General features: G+C 47.7%; 3 protein-coding genes across 3 annotated transcripts; 1 reads left to right on the forward strand and 2 right to left on the reverse strand.

Annotated features, from left to right (window-relative positions):
* Positions 1 to 230: 230 nt before the first annotated feature.
* Bathy13g00360 (unnamed protein product) lies at positions 231 to 20,174 on the reverse strand (the record flags this gene model as incomplete). Its single annotated transcript, XM_007509521.1, has 1 exon — positions 231 to 20,174. The coding sequence occupies one exon, from the start codon at positions 20,172 to 20,174 to the stop codon at positions 231 to 233; it is 19,944 nt and encodes a 6,647-aa protein (XP_007509583.1).
* Positions 20,175 to 21,073: 899 nt separating this feature from the next.
* On the forward strand, positions 21,074 to 23,068 carry Bathy13g00370 (predicted protein; the record flags this gene model as incomplete). The annotated part of the gene is made up of 1 exon (XM_007509428.1): positions 21,074 to 23,068. The coding sequence occupies one exon, from the start codon at positions 21,074 to 21,076 to the stop codon at positions 23,066 to 23,068; it is 1,995 nt and encodes a 664-aa protein (XP_007509490.1).
* Positions 23,069 to 23,201: 133 nt separating this feature from the next.
* Positions 23,202 to 23,990, reverse strand: Bathy13g00380 (predicted protein; the record flags this gene model as incomplete). The annotated part of the gene is made up of 1 exon (XM_007509400.1): positions 23,202 to 23,990. One exon carries the CDS (start codon positions 23,988 to 23,990, stop codon positions 23,202 to 23,204), a length of 789 nt encoding a protein of 262 aa, XP_007509462.1.
* Between the last annotated feature and the right edge of the window lie 52 nt (positions 23,991 to 24,042).

The following is a 24,042-nucleotide window of genomic DNA, read 5'->3' on the forward strand; positions in this document are numbered from 1 at the left end:
GGGTCTCTTTTCAGATATCCTTTTAAAAACTGGGTTGTTAAACTTCCCGAAGTCGAGTTTTTACGAAGAAGAGAGCGGCGCTCTTTTGAGCGCGCGAGAGAGAGGTTGTTGACTTTTTTATGCTTCGCTTCGTGTGTACGCGTACAGTGATAAATACCGGTTTCAGACGTAAAACTATAATCTCTTCTAAAAGTACGCGTTCTTAGTACTCTCTCGCTTATGATGATAAATTAAAGAGCGTCTTCGCCAACCTCTTTCTTCGTTTCGATATTCGTTTTCTCCCCGTCAGAAGAATCGAGCAACCGATCTTTGTTTAATAATCGAGAAAGCACGACGATAAAGACGACCCACATGCTAAAGAAAGCGACCGAAATGAGCGTCGTGCCGACGAACAGAATTTTAATCGATTTCATAGTGTCTTCGCACCCTGGTTTCGCATCGGCGAACGCTTTTTGCACAAATTCGCACGTTGTGATGGCGTATGTGTCCGGTAGAGCGGCAGACAAGGTTCGCGCGACGATTGCGTATTCTTTGATTTCATCGTAAACGTTCGATTTAATCATGCGCTTGTCGTCCAAGTACTCTGCACACTCGTCTTCGGCGTCGCTGCATTTTCCAATTTCGTCCTCAAATTTTCCAATGTAGTTGTACGTCTTTTCGTAACCCGGGCACTCGTTACCAGCTCTACCGCCGGCACACGCAGCTCGCATCAAAAAGACAGGGAGAATTTCCACCGGTCTTTCCGGCACATCGGGTGGAGGAGGAGGCGCCGGAGGAAACGCAGCGAGAGGAGGGGGCGAAGGTGGCGAAGGAGGCGGCGAAGGCGGCGGGGGCGGCGAAGGCGGTCGAGGCGGTCGAGGCGGTGGAGACGGCGGAACAGGAGGAGGAGAGGGTGAGTCTCCCCTCAAATCCCAATTCACGGCAGGTCCGTTCCCGTTCCCTGCTTCTTCTGCGAGACCAACCCAGTAAAATTTCTCTCCAAAAGCCGTGGCGCCTGAAAACATTTCATCCGCCCTCATATGTGTACACGGTAAAGTAGCGTCAGCATCATCCAACAAGCACCAAGACGTCACATCCACATCAAATGAAACCGCGTTCCTAAACATTACATCCATTGTAGTTGCACTAGTGACGTTCCATAATGATAAGTCCTGGTTGAACGAGCGGGCGCCATCAAACATGCCGTCCATGCTCGTGACTTGCGATACATCCCATGACGAGATGTCGTTGTTGAAGTCAAAGGCGTCTTGAAACATGGCACTCATTGTTTTTGCCGAACTCGTATCCCATGAGGATATATCACCGTTGAATGGACCGGAGAATAAACCGGAGAAATCAGTCACAGAGGAAACGTTCCACTCGCGCATGGGTCCGTACGGATTCACAGTCGCGCTCCATGCGCACTCACCTAATATTGGTGACGCTTGGAGGCACTGAATCACAGCTTCGTTAATGACTTCATCGTCGAGCGGGAGAGCGACGTAGCAATCCCACGCTGAGGGTGGACCATCGCTGCTGGAACTTCCCGTCGTGATCTTCACACAAGCGTCAGCAAACGCAGTCGCCCCTGAAAACATTCCGGCGCTGCTGGTGAGGGACGAGGTGTTCCAAGCCGTGATGTCCGCGTTGAATTCTGTCGCGTCCATAAACATCGAGTCCATGTTGACCACTTCACTCGTATCCCAGCCAATGATGTCACTGTTGAATGCCGATGCCCCAGAAAACATTTCTTCCATCGAGGTGACTTGGAACACATTCCACAGAGTCAAATCTGCGTTGAAATTTGATTTATCTTTGAAAGCAGCCGTCATATCTTTAACGAGAGAAACGTTCCATATCGACATGTCACCATGCTCGTTTTCCTCTCCACATCTGCCATCTGTGGGCGCAACTGCGAGGCATTTGGAGATGAGTCCTGAGAATGACTCGTCCGTGATGGGCGGTGCGTCGTCCGAGGACTGGAGCATTCTTCGTCTTCCCGTAGAACACGATTCGAACACGCCTGAGCTGCATTTAAAACAAGGAGCACCAGAATTTTGGTACATACTAGACCCCCAGATCAATCTTTCGCAGCTCCAACCCCAGCTCGATACGTCCTGCGTAAATTTCGTCGCTCCATTGAACACAACGTCAAAGTCGTCGACCTTGCTTGTGTCCCATTTGGAGAGATCTTGATTAAAATTCTGCGCGCCATGAAAAGTTCCCCAAAGTTTTCTATTTAGCGAAGTATCCCATCCCGATATATCCGCATTGAAGTCTACCTTGCTCGCAAACAAATATTTCATAGAGGTTACCTGACTCGTGTCCCAATAAGGCATGGCGCCATACGATACTCCATTAACTTTTAAATCATAGCAAAGTCCGTCCACTGGATTTGTTTTCAAACACTCGTCGACGGCAGTTTTTAGAGTACCACTAGGTATTGGGTCTGACGGGGGAGGAGAAGGGGGAGGGGGCGGAGCGGGTGGAGAGGGTGGTGGGGAAGGAGGTGGAGGAGAAGGAGGTGGGCTGGGTGGAGGTGAAGGAGGTTGCGGTGGAGGGGAGGGAAGAGGAGGTGGAGAAGGAGGTGGGGGTGGGGATGGGGGCGGCGGGGAGGGTGCAACCCAGGTAGCCAAAACCGTGGTGCACGTACTTGGGAGATCTGAATTCCCGCAGCCATACTTAGCTTTAAATGCATTGGCGTAGTAAAACATATTTGAACTGTAGTAAGAGGAAGATATTGATGGAAATGTCCAACTCCCAATGTCTTGGTTGAACTCAGCCGCGTGATAAAACATGTATCTTGTATACCTTACTTTATCAGTGTCCCAACTGCCTATCGGTTGATTGAACGCAGAAGCGTATTGAAACATAGATCCCATATCAGTCACTTGCGCTGTGTTCCAACTCCCAATGTCTTGGTTGAACGAAGAAGCGGAACGAAACATAGAATCCATATCAGTCACTTGCGCTGTGTTCCAACTCCCAATGTCTTGGTTGAACGCAGAAGCGTAATAAAACATATATCTCATATCAGTCACTTTTTCTGTGTTCCAACTCCCAATGTCTTGGTTGAACGCAGAAGCGGACTCAAACATAAATCCCATATCAGTCACTTGCGCTGTGTTCCAACTCCCAATGTCTTGGTTGAACGCAGAAGCGGAATCAAACATATAATACATAGTAGTCACTTTCCCTGTGTTCCAACTCCCAATGTCTTGGTTGAACGCAGAAGCGTAATAAAACATATATCTCATATCAGTCACTTTTTCTGTGTTCCAACTCCCAATGTCTTGGTTGAACGCAGAAGCGGACCGAAACATCGTATTCATATCAGTCACTTTTGCTGTGTTCCAACTCCCAATGGCTTGGTTGAACGCAGAAGCGGAATCAAACATTCCTCCCATAGAAGTCACTTTTTCTGTGTTCCAACTCCCAATGCCTTGGTTGAACGCAGAAGCGGAATCAAACATTGATGTCATCGAGGTCACGGAGGACGTATCCCAACCCTCAACATCTCGATTGAACTGAGTTGCTCCCCAAAACATGCCATTCATATTAGAAACCCTAGACGTGTCCCAATTCCCAAGAATCTGGTTAAAGCTTGAAGTACCAGAAAACATTAATCTCATACTGGTAACTGATGACGTGTCCCAGCTATCAATAAATTGATTAACGTTTTTCGCATTTCTGAACATTTCTTCCATGCTAGTGACAGACGACGTGTCCCAATTTCTAAGCTCCCTATCGAAATATGCCGTGTTGGCTAGCATTCCGACCATACTCTTCACTTTTGACGTATCCCAAGTGCCTATGTTTTGATTGAATTTCGCTGCGCCGTCAAACATTCTGGTCATGTCGGTAACTTGGGAGATATTCCAGCGCGAGATGTCAAAACTAAAGACTTTGGCGTTTTTGAACATCTCTGACATGCTCGTCACCCGACTCGTGTCCCACGCGCTTACCATCCAATTCGACTGTTCCTTATTTCTGAAAGCATTGGACATGTCCGTGACTAAACTCGTATTCCAAAGCGGAGCTGGACCATATTCAGATTCCCAGCAAGCTCCCAGCGTAGGTTCCTTGATCATACAATCTTGAACTGCAAGTCTGAACTGAACGTCATTGGTAATTTCTGTTTTACTTCCGGAAACATAACCACTAGGGGGCCATATCGGACCCCAAGGGACTAATATTTTATCCGCCGTTGGACCGCTCCCAATCAAAGATTGGTACGTCTCGTGCCATTTCTTTGCACCGACTAAGCAATGGCTTTTAAATTTAATGTTTACTGAAGTCTCCCAAGTGTTATTCAGAGCTCCGGACATTCCATTCGTGAACTTTTCGGCGTGCATGAACATCATCTGCGCATTTATGAGATTCCTAACATCCCAATTGGACAATTTTTTATCAAAGTTGACGGCGTGTCTAAACATTTGGTTCATGTCGCGAACGTTTCCAACGTTCCATTCACCTATGTCACGATTAAAGTTGTATGCGTTCAAAAACATTCTATCCATGCTCGTTACTGCGGAAACGTCCCAGCCTTGTATTTCGGCGTTAAAACTGTGTCGATCCATGAACAACCCACCCATGAACGTCACCTTACTGACATCCCACGATGCTATTTCCCCGTAATCGCTTGCAAAGCACTTACCAAGGATAGGATCATACGATAAGCACGCTTCGACGTGCCTGTAAAAGTTTCTGTCAGTAAGCGGGGCGATATACGGCGGAGGACTGGGTGGCAATGGAGGAGGAGAGGGCTGCGGTGGTGGTGACGGCGGCGATGGGGGCGGAGCGGGTGGAAATGTACACTCCCACATTTTTGGTGGGCCGTAGGCGAGGCGGTTACCAATGGTAGAAGAGCCACCTTTACCCCGGATGCACCCGGAGAGCCAGGTTTCCGCATTACGGAACATGCTCATAGTAGAGACGTACGACAACGTTTCCCATCCCGTGATATCTTTGTTGAACGTGGTAGCGCCGTAAAACATCGCAACCATACTACCTACTTCAGATACATCCCACGATGTAATGTCTTGATCAAACTTCTTCGCTCCCGAAAACATGCGCTCCATGTTCGTGACGCTCGAGGTATTCCAGCGCGATATGTCCGCATTAAAAAGTGAAAACCCATTGAATGCCCTGGCCATATTCGTGACCCGCGAGACGTCCCAATACCGCATGTCCCCGAACTGCGTACCTTCACAAATACCGTCTTCCGGTCGCAGCGCCAAGCAATCATCAATCAATGGAATAAAATTTGAATCCATTATGTGCAGCGCCGGAGGCGGAGGCGGAGGAGGTTCATATTTATACTCCCACATACTCGCAGGACCGTCGGAGTGATCGGTCAAGATTGCTGAAGTTACGATATCGGTACTTTCACTTTCTGTATTCTGTCTGAAGCCGTGTTGTCTCACGAATATTTTTTCCCAATTCTTTGCGCCTAAAAACATCGACCTTGCATTTTCCGATGCAAGCGATGGTGTGTACCATCGAGTAATATCGCAAACGAAGTTATTTGCGTTCTTTAGCATTGAATCCATACTCGTTACGGAAGAAACGTCCCAGGCGCTTATGTCTGAATCAAATACATTTGCGTCACGAAACATAAAGGACATATCAGTGACCAATGAAGTATTCCATTTCGAGAGATCCCCTCTGAATGAACGTTTATATTCGAAAGCTTGTCTCATAGTCGTCACCGCAGAAACGTCCCAAAGTGGCATTGGTCCTTCAACGAAACTATGACACATGCCATACACTTCATCTTCTTGAAGACATGAAGCTACAAGATTTTTGAATGAATAATAGCTTGTCGTCGTGACTGGGACGATGGGTGGCGGTGACGGAGGAGGAGGAGTCGGTAAAGCGGGCGGAGGTGACGGAGGGGGAAGCGGCGGAGCATTTGGAGGTGGTGACGGCGCTGACCAAGTGGTTTTGACGGTAGTGCACGAGGATGAATCTGGTGGATTCGTACTTTCACACGCAAATCGCTCGTGAAATCTGGTTGCTCCTTGGAGCATACTATTCGAATACCATGTATTGTACCTGCCCGAATAATCCCAGTGTGTGATATTCTGGTTGAACGAGACGGCGTATCGGAACATGTATCGGAAAGAAGAAACTTTAGAGACATCCCATTCACTGATATCGCCGTTGAATCCCGGACAGCTTTCAAACATAGACGTCATTGACGTCACTTGAGAGGTGTCCCAACCCCCAATATTTTGATTGAAATCCAAAGCATGTCCGAACATGTAGTCCATCTTTTTCACAGCAGAGGTTTTCCAAGAGCCAATGGGTCGATCAAACTTTTCCGCTCGATAAAACATTTGATACATGCTCGTCACTTGCGAAGTATCCCACGTCGATACATCCCCATTAAATTTCTTAGCTTCTGCAAACGTGTATCCCATATCAGTTACTTGCGAAGTATCCCACTTCCTCAGGTCTCTGTTGAATGTTCTCGCTCCTCGAAACATTTCGTACATATTTCTGACGCTCGACACATCCCAGGAACTCAAGTCTGAGTTGAAATTATAGCAGTACGTGAACATTCCTTTCATACTCGTCACGCTCGAGACGTCCCACTTTGAAAGATCGGCGTTTAAATAGTATTTGTACCGAAAAGCATAGTCCATGTTCGTGATCAAACTCACGTCCCAATCCTCGATGGGACCATACACATCAGAAACACAATTGGATCCATATGAGCTGCACTTCCTTATTTCCTCTTCGAAATCAAAATTCGATTGTATCGTCATGCGATCACTGGATCTTTGCAACAACATTCGTCTGTTCAACAAGTTGTCTTCACACAGAGTATCTCCACTTTCCATCTCGGTATCAGGCAATACGAAAGTAGTGTTCGAGCCGAGATATCCGCTTTCTCTGGCGTTACACACGGTGCTTCCAAACGAGCCGCTCGCGCCCATACCCCCGTGGTTTTCGCAAACTTCTCGCTCTGGTACTGGATAAAATTCCGTACAAAACGTCTCGTCTTTCGCTGTTAATTTATCGTTCATGTCAACAATGTTCTTATACACTTCGTATCGCAGCACATTCATGGAGTAAACCGCATCTCCAGGATTCATGCAAGGAATCACATCGTTGGTGATATCTGCGTGCGTCTTGTTCACGTTCCACATATCCATACTCCAACACATATCATCGAGGGCAACGCCAACTACGGTTAAAGAACCCCAAACCAACCAAGAAAGAATCATGGATAACGATAAAAGAGCTCCGAGAATTAAAGTCAACATTACTTTCTGTTTCAACGTCGCCCATACGACACCAGCTGCAAGAATAAACAACATAACAGATACGCTTTCGACAAACGCTTGTGCCTGTTGCATGTACCCGTCGAGTTCCGATCGCTTCGAATCGACTTTATCGACAATTTGTACGACGTCTTTGTTCAAATTGTTGACAAATCTCGTGACAACAGCGAGTTCATCTTGGCTCTTGGAAACGTTCAGTGCGTTCAAAACAGCGTTCGTCTGGTTTTTCAAATCAGAAGTAGAGTCCATCAAAGTATTCGTGAGATCCTGCATTCCATTTTGGATGGATAATCCTTGCGAAAACACGATCAAGCAACCGATGCATCCAATAATTCCAAATCCAATCATCGTCTTTTGCGCGTTTTGTTGCTGCTTTAAAGTGAATGGCTTTGGTTTTAAGAAATTATTACAGCGCTCAAAGCAAACGCCAGCAATCTTGGTTACCAGGAGCAAGACAACGAGAAAGACCATGACGCCCAAAAGTGCCAAAGCAATCGCGGCGATGATGATTCCCGGCAAAGCTTGACCGACGAGCATAGCAACGTAATCTTCGCTGAGTGCAAATTGGCCGGTATACTTTTCACCCGTTCGGGGATCAACTCGAGGTATTCCAAAGAGCGATCTTCTTTCAGATAAAAGATCCACGTTAACAGTGCGCGGAGGCGATGAAGGTGAGTCCGGTGGAGGAGGTAAAGGAGGCGAAGGAGAAGGAGGCACAGGTGGTAAATGAGGAAGCGGTGGGGGAGATGGGGGAGGTGACGGTGGAGGCGATGGGGGCGGTTTTGGTGGAGGGGAAGGACGCGGCGGGCTCGGCGGAGGAGGGGAAGGAGGGGGTAAAGGAGGAAGTGGTGGCGGACTTGGACAATCGGATATGTCGCCGTCATCCTTGACACACGGCGTCGGCGGTGGGGATGGCGGCGGTGGTGGCGACGGTGGAGGCAATGGCGGTGGCGACGGCGGTGGAATTGGCGGCGGAGGCGACGGCGGAGGCGACGGTGATGGCGGCGGAGGAGTTGGTGGTGGCAAGGGGGGTGGCGGTGGTGACGGCGGAGGTGGAGCTGGACTCGGCGGCGGTGAAGGAGGGGGGGAAGGCGGCGGCGGCGAGAAGCTTGCGTCGAAGCTCACGGTTTCGTTCAAATCCGAAGCGGTTCCACTTCTGGAACAAGAACGCGTCAATGGGTTCAATTCAAAACCCGGGAAACACTGTGCGCATTTTGAAATCGCGTAGTTTGCACCGAATATAGGGTTTCGGTCATTCATATTTGAAAAGATTTCAGTTTCCATTTCTGAGACTACTTCAATTATACCGCCCATATTAGCCGATGCACCAGAGTAATAATACAAAACGTCAGGCGCCTCGTCTCCCGGCGTGAATGTCACCAATCCAGTTTCGAAATCGTAATCGTACCCTTCGGTGTATTGACGACCTTCCTCCTCGGCAGAAGATCCGTGCGTACCGTCGATTGTTTTTGAAATTCGAAACGTATGCATAACGGTGGTTGAGTTGAAAGTGTAAGTGCTTCCTCTCGTGACTCGCACCTTCGGCGATACGAGAGTGCCGATTTTAAATTTGTTCGATCCGTCCGTGTCGACATCCACTTGAAACGGACAAGACTCGCAACCGGGCTCGCAACCGTTTTGAATCATTCCCTCCGGATTAAGCTGAATGCTCGAAATGTCCGATGGAGGATTGAAAGTCAACTGTGAAATCAAAGGTGCAGAATCTTTCAAACCCGATTGTTCCGTTTTGAAATCCCACGTATCTTCTTCCATGGCTAACAAATTCAGTTTTCCGTAGGCGCTAATGGCCGCATCTTCGTCGCTATCGGTGTCGGCCAAGTTCAAAGTGTCCCCAGAATGAGCATCCAGTAATGAACGACCAGTTGAGCTCATCATAACGACGTCCGCATTGATAGAACTATCTTCTTCAGCAGCGGGAGCGTCGTTTTCAAAAATCCAGCTCAATAACCCACGGCGACGAGAGAGACGCTTCTTTCTACGTCCTTCAAGTTCCAAACAATTCCGAAAGTTTTCAAAGCCGTCTTCACTATCATATGCGAGGGCTTTTTGCTCCAAAAGCTTGAGAGGATCGCGAAGACGCGCATTCATGGCTGTCGACCATGCAGCCATTTTGTCAACTTCACCTAGCATGTTAAACTCGAACATGACGTATTCATTGATTAATTCTTGACTCTTCCTGAAGCTGATTTCGTTACGCACCTTATACGATAACCAAAGGTCTCCAACTACTCCACTTTCTGCCCCGCCGCTGTTTGGATCAACAGCGCCACAGTCTGAACTGAATGGAGAAGGTGCGTGACCAAACGGCAATTGCGGCATCAAATCCAAAATGATGAAGTCCAGATTCGCTTCAATGTCAGAACCAGCGAGCGGAGGAAGTGTAACTTTCTCGCCGTCGCATTTAAATCCCTGTCCGGTAAACAGTAGATTGAACAAATTCTTGAACTTCTTTGCATCACCACAACCGTTCGAGCATGCGAATGATGTTCGATTCGTGTCCACTACAGAACTCGCGATTTTTTCATTACCGGCTTCGAACTTACCTTCCCAGAAATTACGAAACCAGTTTTCTTCATCTTGATTCCAGCCAAATGCGATGAGTGCGTTGAGACTTTTGTACGCGTACTCGATCGTACCAAATCCTAAGTCAGCGCCACTCACCTCCAAGATTTTCGGATTGTGAGGATTACACGGCCACGTTGCCACAAAGTAGCACGCTGCCGCGATAAATTGGTAAGGGTCTCCGTTGTCAAATTTAAAGTCCCTCGGGACTGGAGTAAACCTAGTTACATCTGGAATGCCGCCGGTAATATCATTCATTTCTGATTTCAAAAATAACCACGGATTCGTAGCATTTGGCGTAAAAACTTTATTACCATCGTTATCGGTTGTGATGTTATCAGCATCTATGTAGCAATCAAATCGATCGCCTTCGACTATGATTTCAAGGTTCCTCTTAAAAAGATGCGGGTAAGTTTTCGCGTACGGTCGCATGACCGTGTACATTTCTGCAAAAAAGTCATAGTCTGAGTATACGTGGGTTTGAAGATTTCCGAGCGACACGTGATATTGCAGCATTTGCCATCCTTCAATGTTGTGAGGATTGCGCTTCAATGCGGCGAGCAGTAAAGCTGCGACTCGCGTCAATATTTGCGTTCCTGCGTGCGTGTACACGTTGCGGAAGAGATGTAATGCCAGGCGCACATCAATGTAAGACGATAGTCCTAAATTTATACCGTTTGTGATCGATTCAATTGATTCGAACGGAACAACTGCACTAGATATAACGCCAGCGACGTCGTCCGTCTGTAAAGTAAACTGCGAGGTTGTCTCGTAACCTTTTTGAATCCAATTGAATCTGGTAGGTTTCCATTTCCCTCCACGTTCGTTGAAGCCATATGCCGCTCTGTGTTTTGGCTGAGTCACTGTATCAGCTGGAGCTCCCAAGCATGATTTATATCCTACCCACAAATGAGCTTGCTGAACGCATTGGCCACCGTCTTGACTGATTCGAGGAAGAGAGTCAGGACGCCAATTGGATTCTCTGCATCGAGTTTCTTTCCTGTCTCGAGCCTTGTTGTACCACGTCGTGATCCCATTGGGATGCCTTCGAACGTAGTCGCACTCACGCGCGCTAAAATGTGCAGTTTGCAAAGTCGCAAGTAATGGCCACGGCGCAGTTGAAAGAGAAAAGTCGAGTGGCGCTTGAGCTGCGCTCTTCAAAAGATTGTCAAGAGCGGCAAGAGGACTCGGTTTGGGATCGTGCGCCGTTGGAAATTTCGCAGATCCAATTATTCCACCCTCGCCTCTGAGGGCAGAAGCGAGTTTGCATTGCAAGTAAAGCTCGTCGTCGTCTTGAACTTGATCATTCAAAATATCAGAGGTAGCGTTGAGTATAGACGGAAAATTCCTGTATCTAAAGGCAATAGCTAGAATAAGTTCAGCCAAATTATCAACATCATGCTCCGACGACAGGTAATTCCGTAACACGCGAACGTGTCTCAACACAAACGGATGAACCGGGAATGCCAAACTATACAAAGACGTTCGCAGAGGCACATTTTGCGACGTAGGCGTGAAAGTGCCCGAGGTTTGGCCGGTAACGTTGTTTATCCACTCGTAAATATCATCGTCGAGAGGAATCGCAGTTAACCGTTTACTGATTTGCTCGTTTGCAAAAACTACAGCCTCCGATAATTCGGTCGTCCATGTGGCGTTTGTTCCATCTTCATTCATATTTTCCGTCGCCAGAAGTACTTTCTCTAGGAGTTCGGGGCGATTGTAGTTGTGCAAAAATCCGCGCCGCATGAACACGTGCGATTTGCCTTTCTTTTTGCCGCCGCAGCTGCAGCCTGCCTGACTCGACCCACCTCGCGTCAAATGTCCCATTTCAAAATGCCTTTTCTCGAGAAAGTTGCACTGCCCGAAAAAAGAATTCCCAACGTATATAGCTCCGGGACAAGCTGGGGTACCAATACAACCTGCCAGGCAATCTTCGACACCCATTGCACTGAAACCTCCCGACGACGCTATCCCTTCGCGGTTTTCCATCATCACAAAGTGACTCATAATATCAATGTCAGGAAATTCCTTCGGTATCCAGTTTCTGTACGGAAGCAAATTACCAAATACACTTTTTGAAACGTGTTTTGCGTATTCATACGTGCAACTCAAACTAGCATTCGGCTTGTCTACATTTTTACACGTGCCGAAGCAGCTGCATTTAACGTTTCGTGTTTTCGTTCCTGATTCAGAGCACGTGGGATTCTCGCCTTCGGTGCAAATGGCATCTTGTGACCGCGGTGTTGTGGGACCACACGCGCCCCAGGAACCAGTAACCCACGTTCCGTTACCATCATTCGGATTCACGAAGCATACAGGATCGCGCATATTGCAAGTAGCACCGGACCATCCAACATCGCAAACGCAAGTCTCGGTAAAGAGCCTCGTATCAATTTGTGAATAATACACGCGCTCGCAACTACCATTATCTCCGCAACCGCTCGGTCCGCATCCCGTTTCAGTGCAATACTCATACATGTTGCACGTTGCAGCATTGACAGGAGGCTCACCGCATAAAATGTCACTCGCGACGCTTCCGTTTGTGTAAATGCAAATATTTTCGCGATATCGCGTAGGATACACTTCCGCACCTGGAGCGTTCTTATCTATGACGTTTGCGCTATCACCATCGTGGCAGTCTCGAGAACACGAGTCAAACGGCAAAGAGAACCATTCCGGGTAATTCGTGAGTGGCTGTTGGTAGCATTCCTTTTCTTTCGTGTACAGCCCGGCTCCGGTAGTTTCATTCGCGACTACAGGATTCGCCAGGAAACAGCAACCGTGCATTTCACAAGTCATTCGGCGCACGCCAATCATAGATGATCTCCGCCTAGGGTCGTTCTCATAAAGGGCACACGCCGTGCGACCAGAATCCAAACGGCACTGTAAGTCGCAGTGAAAGACGTTACAATGTTGAACTTCTTCAATCTTCGGAATGTCATTACAAAGCTCCTCCGGCACTCTGTTAGAAAGGGCAGATTTGTTCAGTCCAGTAATTTCTGTTTTTACGTATAGATCGGTGTTTTGCTCGGCACCACTGCACACTTCATCATCTCTGAGCGGGTCGCAATACGCCCAGCGCTGATCAGGGTCAGTTGTAAAACACCACACCCCCCCAGGGTCGTTATCCGGATTGCGACAATAATTGTGATTACCCAAACCTGTTCCAGGCATATTTATGGGAGTTGAAGCGTGCCAGTGAGGCGTTTGACTGTCCCAGGCTTGGCATGTAATTCCGTCTACCGTTTTACTTTGGCAACCGCGATAGCCACTCTCGTTCTCTCCAGAAATAGTCTCGTCGCAACCAGAGGTATCGACGATTTCAGAAGGTGATACGTTCTTCAAAATGCAGTCATTTTCTTGGATTGCATTTCCAGAACCCCCGTGATAGACCCCAAACTCAAACGAGTAGCAATCTATGTTTTCGTTACAAAGCAGTTCGCAGGCGCGAGGTGTCATATCACCGAATCTGGCATTCTCAATGTTCCTATCTGGAGGAATGCAACCAGCGGTGATTTTATTGTAGATATAGATTGGATCACTTCCATCTGCTTCTTCAGATTCCGTACCAGGGGGAGAACCACAGTAAACGTACCGACTTTGAATACCAGTTCCGCACGGCTGCGAGCAAGTGGTCCAAGGCGTGCCTCTCCAACTGTAATAATTCTTCTTAAGATAAAATTCAGACTCCATTGAACTCACAGCGAACGCTTGCAGAGCGTTCAGCTCTACTGGATGATCGTATTCAACTGACGTGTACGGAGTTGTCTTACCGTATTCGGCGTCCACGTAGTACCACTCTGAAGGTCCATTCGTTACATCTCTACCAAATCTGTCGGATTCTGAACAGTCCCCTTTATGCAGTATACATATTCCCGACAAAGGCTTAAATTCAACTGCACGGCATGTTGGAGTTGAGTCGCAACGATCGCCACATTCGCTCAAACTATTTTGACCCGTAACGGTTTCAAATCCACCGTCGCATTCAAGAGATGAGCATGTCTGATCAAAAACTTCGCGTATCGCGACATGGTCCGAAGTAGCTCTAACATTCGAGCAAATGAGCATAATTTCGCTCGCTCCGTCTGAACTCCATGCGTAATCGTACATCCCGTCGCGAACCGGAGCTCCTGCGTAGGCTGCTCTTGAACGATCAACGTGTTCATTCTTGCTTTCCATATTGTCGTATACATCGTTCGCTGAGGTCTCAGCTCTCCACTGATCGTAAGTTAAATCTTTAGCGTTCCAAAAAAAACCAATAGCAACTTCACCATCCGGACATGGTGTGTAATCGGCATCGCTTTCCGATCTATAGTATTTGATGCTCGAGTAATGGCAGCGCGTAGCGTTGAGAGTATTGTTCATGGAGCTCATATCTCTGGTATCATAAATACAGTCGGTATCCACTTCCCATGTGGAAGCCGGTACACCGCACCGCGGGACTAATCCATGGCTGGGCTTTTCGGTTACCGCGATCCCGGTGAGCACCTCACCAATATCGCACACCACTTCAATCATTGATTCTGGGTGCATCTCCTTAAGTACTTCTTCTGCATACCAACCGGTTGTTTTTTCAGTCTCATAAAAATTTTTCGACACATCGAATCCATACCATTCATGCCATTCGCCATATTTTTCTGATTGTAAGCAGAGCGTCGTATTCGCTCTGAACTTGCAATGAAATCCTGCGTCTTCTTGCCCATCGTTACGTCCATTTGAGCAGGCTATCCCATCGAGCGGTGCGTGCAAATCGTCCGTGAGTAAAATAACGTCGCTCTCCCTGAACTTTGAGTTGTGCAAAACCTCCCATTTCCCGAAAGGTCTCGACCATTGACTGTCGAGACTACAGTCGCAATATCCCCAACGACTCCTGTCTGCCGAGGTATAACAAATTCTTCTGTCCTCGTTAATTGGTATAAAACACTGGGTATTAAGTAAATCTTCGCTCATCGGGTCATCAGTGTAAGATAAGTAGCAAGGAGCACCGTCTGCGTTTCCACCGCACGTGGGCTTTTGAGTGGGCATGTATAATCCGCCGTCGAACGCCAGGCTCGACGGAACGGGGCAAATCCCGTAATGCAACGTTTCAACGCCCATGCCTTCAGAAAGCAAGGAAGACGCCAATTTCACATATAAACCGTCGCCGTTAAAGTCAGACGAAGACGAATCGTCATCACAATCTGCATAATCGGATGCACTTTTCAACTCGCAAGTTCCAAATCTCGTCACATCTTCACTGTCAAATGCCACGCCAAATGGATTATTACTGATAATTTCTTCAATCGCCAACAGCGTTTCGGCGTCTTGCGCAGAAGCCAGAAATGAGACCGCGAGACACTCCAAACTTTCCGTACACTTTGCCGTGCATTGTACGAGGGATAAATCGGTAAATGTCGATATCGTGTTTCCAATCACGCATTTTCCAGAATGTCGCTCGTATCCAACAGAGGATGTATTGGTGGCTAAAGTTACATCGCGCGTCGTGCTCTCCCAATGATTAATTATATCACTTTTAGTTCTGCAAGTCGAGGAATCCGCGTTTGAATACGCAACTTTAGCTCCAATTGGTTGATAAACGCAGTTTCCGTCCAAGTGCGAGATGTTGAATCGCAGCAAATAGCACCAACTCGTAGACGACTGGTGAGCGACGATATAATCCACACTCGTTTCGACTTCATTGTTTGACCACGTGGGAGATTCCGCGCCTTGTCCCGAGCATTTTGTGTGTGGGAAGAAACCCCCATAATAACCGCGAGCGGTATATCTGTCAGTTCCGCACCCACCTGTTGTTCTATAGTTTATCGATGAATCCGGACAGATGTCCTTCGTATTTGTTCCCGGGTATGAACCAGAGCCGCCCGCCTTTCTGCACGACCAATAAGAGTATTCGTACGTAGTTTTCAGCGACGGATCACCACCAGATCCGGAATTTCCTACCCATCTGCAATAATCTTGGCAAATGCCGCACCCGGAAGCGTCGTACCAGCCGCGATAAGAATCAACATAGCCATCATCACCGGAGTCTGGGGAAATTGGGCACTGGCTACTTGATGCGGGAGTTTGCGCTACAGTCTCTACAATAGATGATGTCGCAGACACTTGCACGACGTTCTGTTCAATCTTCGAACCATCCATTTGATAGGAGGGCATGGCAGTGCCGGTAAATTTGATCCCGTTTACTTCAACCTCTGAAACTTGAGCGCACGTGCCGAGAGAGACGGCTTCTAAAGATAGGCCTGAAATCGTGTATTGTTTGTAACACGAGCTCTGGTTTGTGGCCGTTGGCGGCGCCTCCAAGATTTGAGTCATCCTCGAGCGCGAATTTTTACGAAAGACTTTACCATCTCCCGTGTGCACATCACCGTGCGCGCGATAAGCAAAGCTATTATCCAAATAATCCGAGCCACTTCCTCCGAAGGTACCGGGAGAAAATAGTACGCGCAATCGATCAAATGTCACATTTTCGAGCGCATCCATGGAAAACTCCTTGGGATATTTCCACATGTTTTTGAAGTAAGGAGGAACGTAAGAACTTTCCCAATTATTGTGTCCAGTCAAATATTCGGGAATGTCTGATGATTTCAAACCTACGTTGGTCAAGTACGGGAACCAATCCCATTGCTCGCGCCTAGGTTCTGTTTTCATGTAGAACTGATAGGCGGCACCCGAGTCAGTTAATTTATGAAGTTTGAAACCCTCCGCACGAAATCTGCACGAGTACGTGAGCCCGTTAGATGGATCATCTTTAACCCAATCGTATCCAATACAAAGAGGGTCTTTCTGACACTGCTGCGCACAAAATTCTTTGTGCAAAAAATTTCTCAAATCGAAGCGTTTGAGGCGCACCATGTCTGGATAATACTGTTCAATCGTCGCCGCTTCGAACGTTTTGAAGAGATCGTATCCGAAACCTACGACGTTTCCGCTCCCAAGAGGCGCAAAAAATCCAGACGTACTCACGGGTTCGATGACCAAACTGCCAAGATCGTGCCAATTCTCGGGAGTGAAACAATCCAAAGCTTCGTCGCAAAGGCACACCTGCGCGAAAACCTCTTCGAAACCAGTATCGAGGAGGTAGCGCTTATCGATGTTGATATTCTTCCACTCGAGATAAGGTTGCGTGTTCTTCGTCGATTCAACATCCTCGCCGGGAATATAAAAGTCGTGTTTGTCCCGTTTAAACAAAGGAACTGATGTTTCAGCGATAATTATCGCCGAACGATCCCAGACGCCCATGCAACCAGGATTCATCCCAGAAACTATTCTCACGTTTGATTTATCCGGTATTTCAATTCTTCCTCGCTCTAAAAACAGCATATCAGTGGGTATATTCAGAAACAGCGTTTTCGGCCAAAACTCGATTTGCTGCTCGTTATACGTCGGGATGCACGCGCTTCCTCCATCAATCATGCCATATTTAGATGCAGCAAGCATAGCACACTTTGTGCCAAATTGGCAGTCCATATCGTTCCGGCAGTGCCCTTCGTAGGCTCCGCACGGCGTTGCCGGATTAGTAGTTGTATATCCCACGGTATTCTTACAATAATGATAATTCCCGAGCGAGACGTTTCTGAAGAGGCGATTTTGTTCAACTTCTCTCGTGAAATTCGTCAAAGTCAAATTCCAGTTCGAGCAGCACGCCATGTTGTGTAATTCATCTGGCAGCGCGCACTGCTTTCCAAGATTTTGCCCGTTCTCGTATATTGCTGCGGTAAAAAAGCCTTGGTTACCTGGACCGCACGGTGTTGACGACCAGAACGTGCGTCCATACCCACAACTTCGTTTGTACATCTTGTTCTTATCGAAGTAGTGCGGTTGCCCGGAGAGCAACTCATCCAAACTGCACAGCCGCGCGCCCATATCAGAGCATTGTTGACCAATGTCACTGTGGGTGCGCTGGCTATAATACGTTGTCGCGTCTTTTGCCCCCCCATGTCTTTGCGTTCCATACGGATCCGGCCTGGGAGGATAGTAACGCAATTCGCCATTATCATAGGTCTGTCCATGACATCCGAGAAAATTATAGTCCGGCATCCTGTGTGCGGCGTATTGACCGAGAACAGACATCGAGCCGCACGACGTGTAAGAGCCGACGTAACCACATTCACGCTTGCTTTTACATTGCGAAACTCTCTTGCGACTGTGCCATGCGAGTTCGTCACACGTTCTGTTGAATCCACAGGAGCCGAAGCAAATAGATGTCTTTTGCGGCTTACCGCGACCTGCCGTCATGCAAAAACTATCGGGATACGTTTTACCGTCCGAACCCTTGCAAACGACCGGGCGACTTTTAACTAGTTCGCAATCGGACCATTTCGTCGGAGGTGTAAATCTCCAGTCCGAAGTAAAATTTGGCATGTTCAAGCATTCGCCCCAAGCGCCGACGTGAAATGCAAAGCAAAGCGAATTCGCCCTGGCGCAAACTTCGCTCGCTTTTGAAGTAATCCAGGTGTATATTTCATACCCAAGTACATCGTTCGTACGCATTCCAATTTGCTTTAAACACATGTACTGTTTGCACATGGTATTTCTTTCGTGCCAATTCACCGTGTTGCAGTGCTCTCGAGCCGTACACTTAGCTTGACAGTCGCGCAGCGATCCCGCTTCCCCGGCGACAAGCGGATAACACTTTGAATCGCTGATCGACTTATCGAGACCAACATTTATCCATTTCGTCATATCTTCCGAAGGAATCGTGGGATTATTCGCCGCGCGAATTGCGTCTTCGTATCTACCGCACGGGTTTGGTTTTCCCGGTAGCGCGTAGCCGACGAACCATCCACAAGGGATGCTATTTGAAGTGTCTGTTTTCTCTCGGCAACACGAGTCGCCGCACATCGAAATCATGTCACTTGTCGTGCGGTTGTATTCTTCAAAAGTTGCGCACGAGGGTGGTTTATCAATCAAACAGCCCAGACCAGCTCCGTCGAGGATATCTGCTCTGTCTTTGTAGCACTGATAGCCTCTACTTTTATCATCGTTCGCCCAGCAGCATCCGTATTCTTGACACGTAGCCTTACGTATCGTTTCAGAGAAGTATCCCGATCGGGGATCTTCGAAATACGGCGCGCATTGCACGCGATTTTCGAGCGGCATCCCACATTTCAAATTGCAAGATTGCGTGTTGCATGTTTCAGAGATTTCAGGCATTTTACCGCAGCGATAGCGCGGGAGTTCAGCACCAGTTGTGCTGTTCAAACACAAAGCTGAGCGCGTGCGAAGGCCGCCGCCGCACTCGACTGTACAATCGCTCCATGGCGTGATTTCCCATCTCGCACCCATTGGATCGTTTCCGTAACAGTCAACGTAGCCCCATTTCCCGGGAGTAGTGGTGTAACACCACGGACGCGAGTCACCCTCGACAGTTGGTTCGAAAAATTCAATGGAAACGTCGCGAAGGAGACGCGAGGTATCCGTCGTAAACGGAAATTTGCAAAAGGCGCCGTTTGCGGTGCCACCGCACGTTTTTATTCCGCGCGAATAAACTACCATTTCTGTGTTCGGAAGCAACTGTTCCTGACGCGGAACGCCAGAGAGTAACATCCCATTACTGGGAACACCGAATATTGGTTTCAAAGAAGCATCAAGATCCGTGTAATCCCCGTCGCCGTTACCGAGGTCAAACTCGGCGTGTATAGCCACCATGGTATTCATGCATGTCGCGTTGGCAAACCCTCGAGCGTCGTTAAATAAAACCGTCAAATCTTGCGCGGACTGACCGAGAGTCGGATCGATTGCAACCGCGAGTTCCGTGGTATTCACCGTGTCCGAGCAGGTGTAAAAGCCTTGACACATGGAATCTGCCGCGCAAAGATTCTGCATGTACGGAATCGTACCATTCACCGGCCGCCAAGCGTACACGGAGGGATTGTTTACCATCCTCTGATCGTGAATACTCCACGTCGTGGCAGATGGAACTTCTTTCTTCCTGTAAAAGTCGCTTTCTGCTGCTTGCTTCAAACCAGCCCCGCGCCCGACGAGTGTGCAATAATCAGTTTGCGTCTCTTTCGTGAAACCCGCGCACGCGTATCCCATCGAATCGCACTCGCGCACGCATCTCGACAAAAACTCAATTCGTCTTCCAATAGGAGCCCCAATGGCAAGTCTTGATCCGTGCCAAAAGTAATTTTCCAAATCGTCCAACGCCGAAAGCTGACGACGCCTCGTCGAAGCGTGCACCGAGGCCACCGGTGTCGTCTCGGAGTGCAACAAGTGCTTCAACGGCGCCGCGCGAACAGAGACAAACGCATGCGTCAAAAATAGTAAAGAGAACAACAACAATCCCGAGAGTATCGTCGTCCTTTCCTTCATCGTCGTCATCGTGATGACTTAATTATATGTATAATACGTATATGTGGCAAGGCCGTTTCTTTGTTGTTGTTGTTGTTGTTGTCGTCCTTCTTCTTCTTCTTTCTCTTCTTCTTAAATAGTATTCTTCTGTGTTTTGTAGTAAGAAAGGTGGTAGACACTTTTTTTTTTTGGTCGTCGTCGTTCGTCAGCGATGATCGTAAAAATTCGCGTGGTCGTACTTCAAAGAGCAAAAAACAAACAAACAAACAAACGAAAAAACCTCCTTTTTGCAAGAAGAGAATCCCGTTGTGGTTCCGATTACGATTTTAGACGACTTTTATACCAACGACAAAGACGAAGAAGAAAAGCGAGGAGGAGCGCAACCACACGACGAAACACCCCGCACTCTCTTCTCGAACTCGCGATTGATGATGATGATGATGATGATGATGATGATGATTGTTTAATAAACAAGTAATATCACTAAAAAAAATATCAACAACGTCGTCGACCACACGCCGATACAAAAAAAGAGTTCAAAAATGCGCACCAGAAAGGGGGATGGCGTCGTTTCTCTCTCTCTCTCTCGAAAATACCTCCTCTCGTATTTCAATGAATATTGAGAGAGAGGTCAGTCGCGAGAGAAGAAGCGCTTTTTTAAACGCGTTTTAACTGTTGCTCGTCTCCTCGATCGAGTGTGTGTCGAAGTTGTTGATGAGAGTTAAAGAAAGAAGAGTCGTCGACCGTTTTCTTTTGAAGAAGAGTCGTCCATCGACTAAAAAAGAGGGAGGAGGGAACTTTTCTGCATTTTTTTCACATTTTTTCGTAAATAATTCTAGGGCCTCGACCCTAGATGGGTCTTCGCCTCTTTATAATGGTATAAAATATCATCATCTTTGACGACGAGAACGAGCGGGACGATGACGACGATGGAAGATACCGGCGTTGGCTATAACGACGAAGAAGATAAAGACGCAAATGGTGGTAATGATGGTCACGGTGGAAATGACCCCGTGGTCGACGAAGAAGCGAGAACAACCTCGAGGACGACAACATCAAACAACAACAAAGCATCAGCGAACAAAACCTCGGAGTTGATTTTACCCAACGATCACGTCCGGCAATTCGTTTCGTTCTTGCACAAACGCATCGACGAGTCTTTGACACACAGTAGCGGTGGAAACTTTGAGCAAGGGAGAGATGGCGAACGACGCGGGACAAATCCGGTGTACGAAATCGGCAACTTGTACGAGAAGTCGTTTCCAGTCATCAGCGAGAGGTACTTTAAAAACGCAAACTGGCCGAAGAAAGAAGCGGTTCTCGAGTTTCTCGAGAAAGAGAGAGAAGAAGAAGGGAAGACTTTAACGGGAGAAGAGACAGACGACGAGATTTTCCTCGCATTGTACGAGGAGCTTTACTTTCGTCACGTGTACTCGCGAAGCGCGTCGCCGTCGATCGAAGAGAGAGTGGAGAGTTGGAAAGCGTATTGCAGATTGTTTGATTGCGTTTTGAAGAGAAGTAAGACGAGCGGGCTCGTTTTGCCGAACGTTTGGTTGTGGGATATGGTTGACGAGTTCATCTATCAATTTCAGTCGTTTTGTCAGTTCCGAGGAAAGTTGCAGGCGAAATCGGAGGAAGAGATTGAGCGTTTGAAAGAGTTGAAAGACGACGGCGACGTGTGGCAAAAAGAGAAGGTTGAGACGTATTTGGAGGCTTTGCAAAACAAGAAGAAGGAAGAGGCGGAGGAGCGCGAGAAAGAAGTAGAATCCGACGAGAAGGCGAAAAGAAGCAACATTGTAGATACTTTGGGATATTTTGCCATCGTTGGTTTGGCGAGAGTCCAGTGCTTGTCTGGAGAGTACGAGTTGTCTTTGAAAACTTTCGACGCAATGCCGGATGTATTGCACGGCGGCGGAGGAAGTTTACACGCGAGGATTCCGGGATGTCACGTTTCTGTCAACTATCACGTTGGTTTCGCCTATTTCATGCTAAATAGGTATAAAGACGCGGCAAAACTTTTCAATCGAGGTATTTCGCACGTCGAGCGATTGCAAATGAATTTGCGACGAAGGGAAGCCGGCGGAGGTGGCGGGAAAAGTACGGGCGCGCATTCGCCCGGAGGGAGAATCGAACTTTTGCGAAAAAAATCAGAACAAATGCTTTCTTTGCTATCGATTGCGGTCTCAATGAGCTGTGGATCTGGTTCCACTTCCAGTGGGGGCGTCATGAGATCTTTAGATGATCACACGCGTTCCATTTTGCGAGAAAAGTACGGCGATAAGATGGCAAAGATGAACAACGGAGAAGTAGACGTGTTTGCGGACTTGTTCGCTTTTGCGTGTCCGAAGTTCATCGCCACGAACGAAATCATTCAATCTACGGGATCTGGAGAGTATGCCGCAGATCCGTCTCTTAGTTATAATCAAGAGGCGTATAAGAAACAACTCGCGGTGTTCATGGAAGAGGTTCAGCAACGCGCGCCGCTTCCCAAGTTAAAAAGCTATTTGAGATTGTACACGACTATTCCGGTACAAAAGCTCGCGCAGATGATGGAAGTTACCGAGGATGAATTGAAAAAGAACCTCGAAGTGATGCAAGAAAAGAGCAGTAACGTCATCGAGTACAGAAGAGAGTATTGTAAATCTCTTCTCGACGGCGTCGAAGTGTCCAAATTGAACGCTTCTTCCGGCGGCGCGGCGGCGCATTGGAATACTTTCGACGCGCTTGACATTGCGTTAGATGAAGACGGGAAGACTATTAAAGTTTTCGATCACTACACTCAAAGTCAACAGCCACAAGAGAAGGAGCAAACTTCTTTTTCAACTCCTTCGTCTGCTTCCATGGCCTCCGCTCCCACGAAAGATGCGGAAATTTTCACTCGACACATTCACAGACTGTCCAAGCTGATGAAAGAATTGAAATAAAGAGTCTTTTAAAGAGAGATTTTAGAGAGGAAGAGTAAGAGAAAGAGAGAGACTTCTCTCTCATAAATATAAATACAACGTCCAGTTCTACTAAGCGAACGAAATCTAAATTATACACGGCTTGTGTTGACTTTTATTTCAAACAATCGTCGTCGTAGTTTAAACACTCATCCATCACGAACGACATTGGATCAAATGCGCTGCAATCATCAAACACAAGCGATGTTGGCGCAGTTGCTTCTTTGAAGTACTTGTTCTTATTCGCTAATTCTGACTTCACCTTGCGTCTTTGCTTTCGCAACGCAAACTTTTCTTTGCAAATAGATCTGCTGCTCGGTGAAAACTCTTCGATCTTCTGCGGACGATGACAGTAAAAACACCATCGAAACTTCATGTCTTCCCCTCTGCCTTTCAAAAGGAACGAATCTTTGCGTTTATGCATTTCGCACACGTGCAGCCCGCCGGCGGCTACCGAGCGAACCTTCTCGCATATCGCTTCGCACCCGAAGCAGTCGCACACGCGACGGGTTCGAGGAGAGAGAACGCCACAGACGCGAGTAGAATGAGTAGCAGTACTTGTGTTCGTAGTAGTACGCGTACTCGTAGTACTTGACTCTTTTTCTTTTCTTTCTTCCCTTTCTTTCCTTTCATCGCTCTTCGTCTCCTTCTGTTTCTTCTTCTGTTTCTTTCTCGTCTCCTCCTCCTCTTCTGTACGAAAACTACTCGTACATGGGGTGCTGGCAAATTTCTTTTGGCCCGATCTTTTGCTTGTGGCAGCGTGAGAAGAAGGTTGAAGCCAATCCACAAATCCGTGATCGTCCGCCAGTTCGAACAGAACTTTCAACTCTTCGCGGTGAATTTGGTCGTGCTGATGGTTCGAGAGCGGTAAAGGGAACAGGGTCGAAGACGGTTCCTCCACCATCGGCGACAATTTTTCCGCAACCCTCTGCAGCAAGACGAATAATTAAGTCAGT

This window comes from Bathycoccus prasinos (assembly GCF_002220235.1).
Source record: "Bathycoccus prasinos genomic : Chromosome_13".
Classification (NCBI taxonomy): Eukaryota; Viridiplantae; Chlorophyta; class Mamiellophyceae; order Mamiellales; family Bathycoccaceae; genus Bathycoccus; species Bathycoccus prasinos.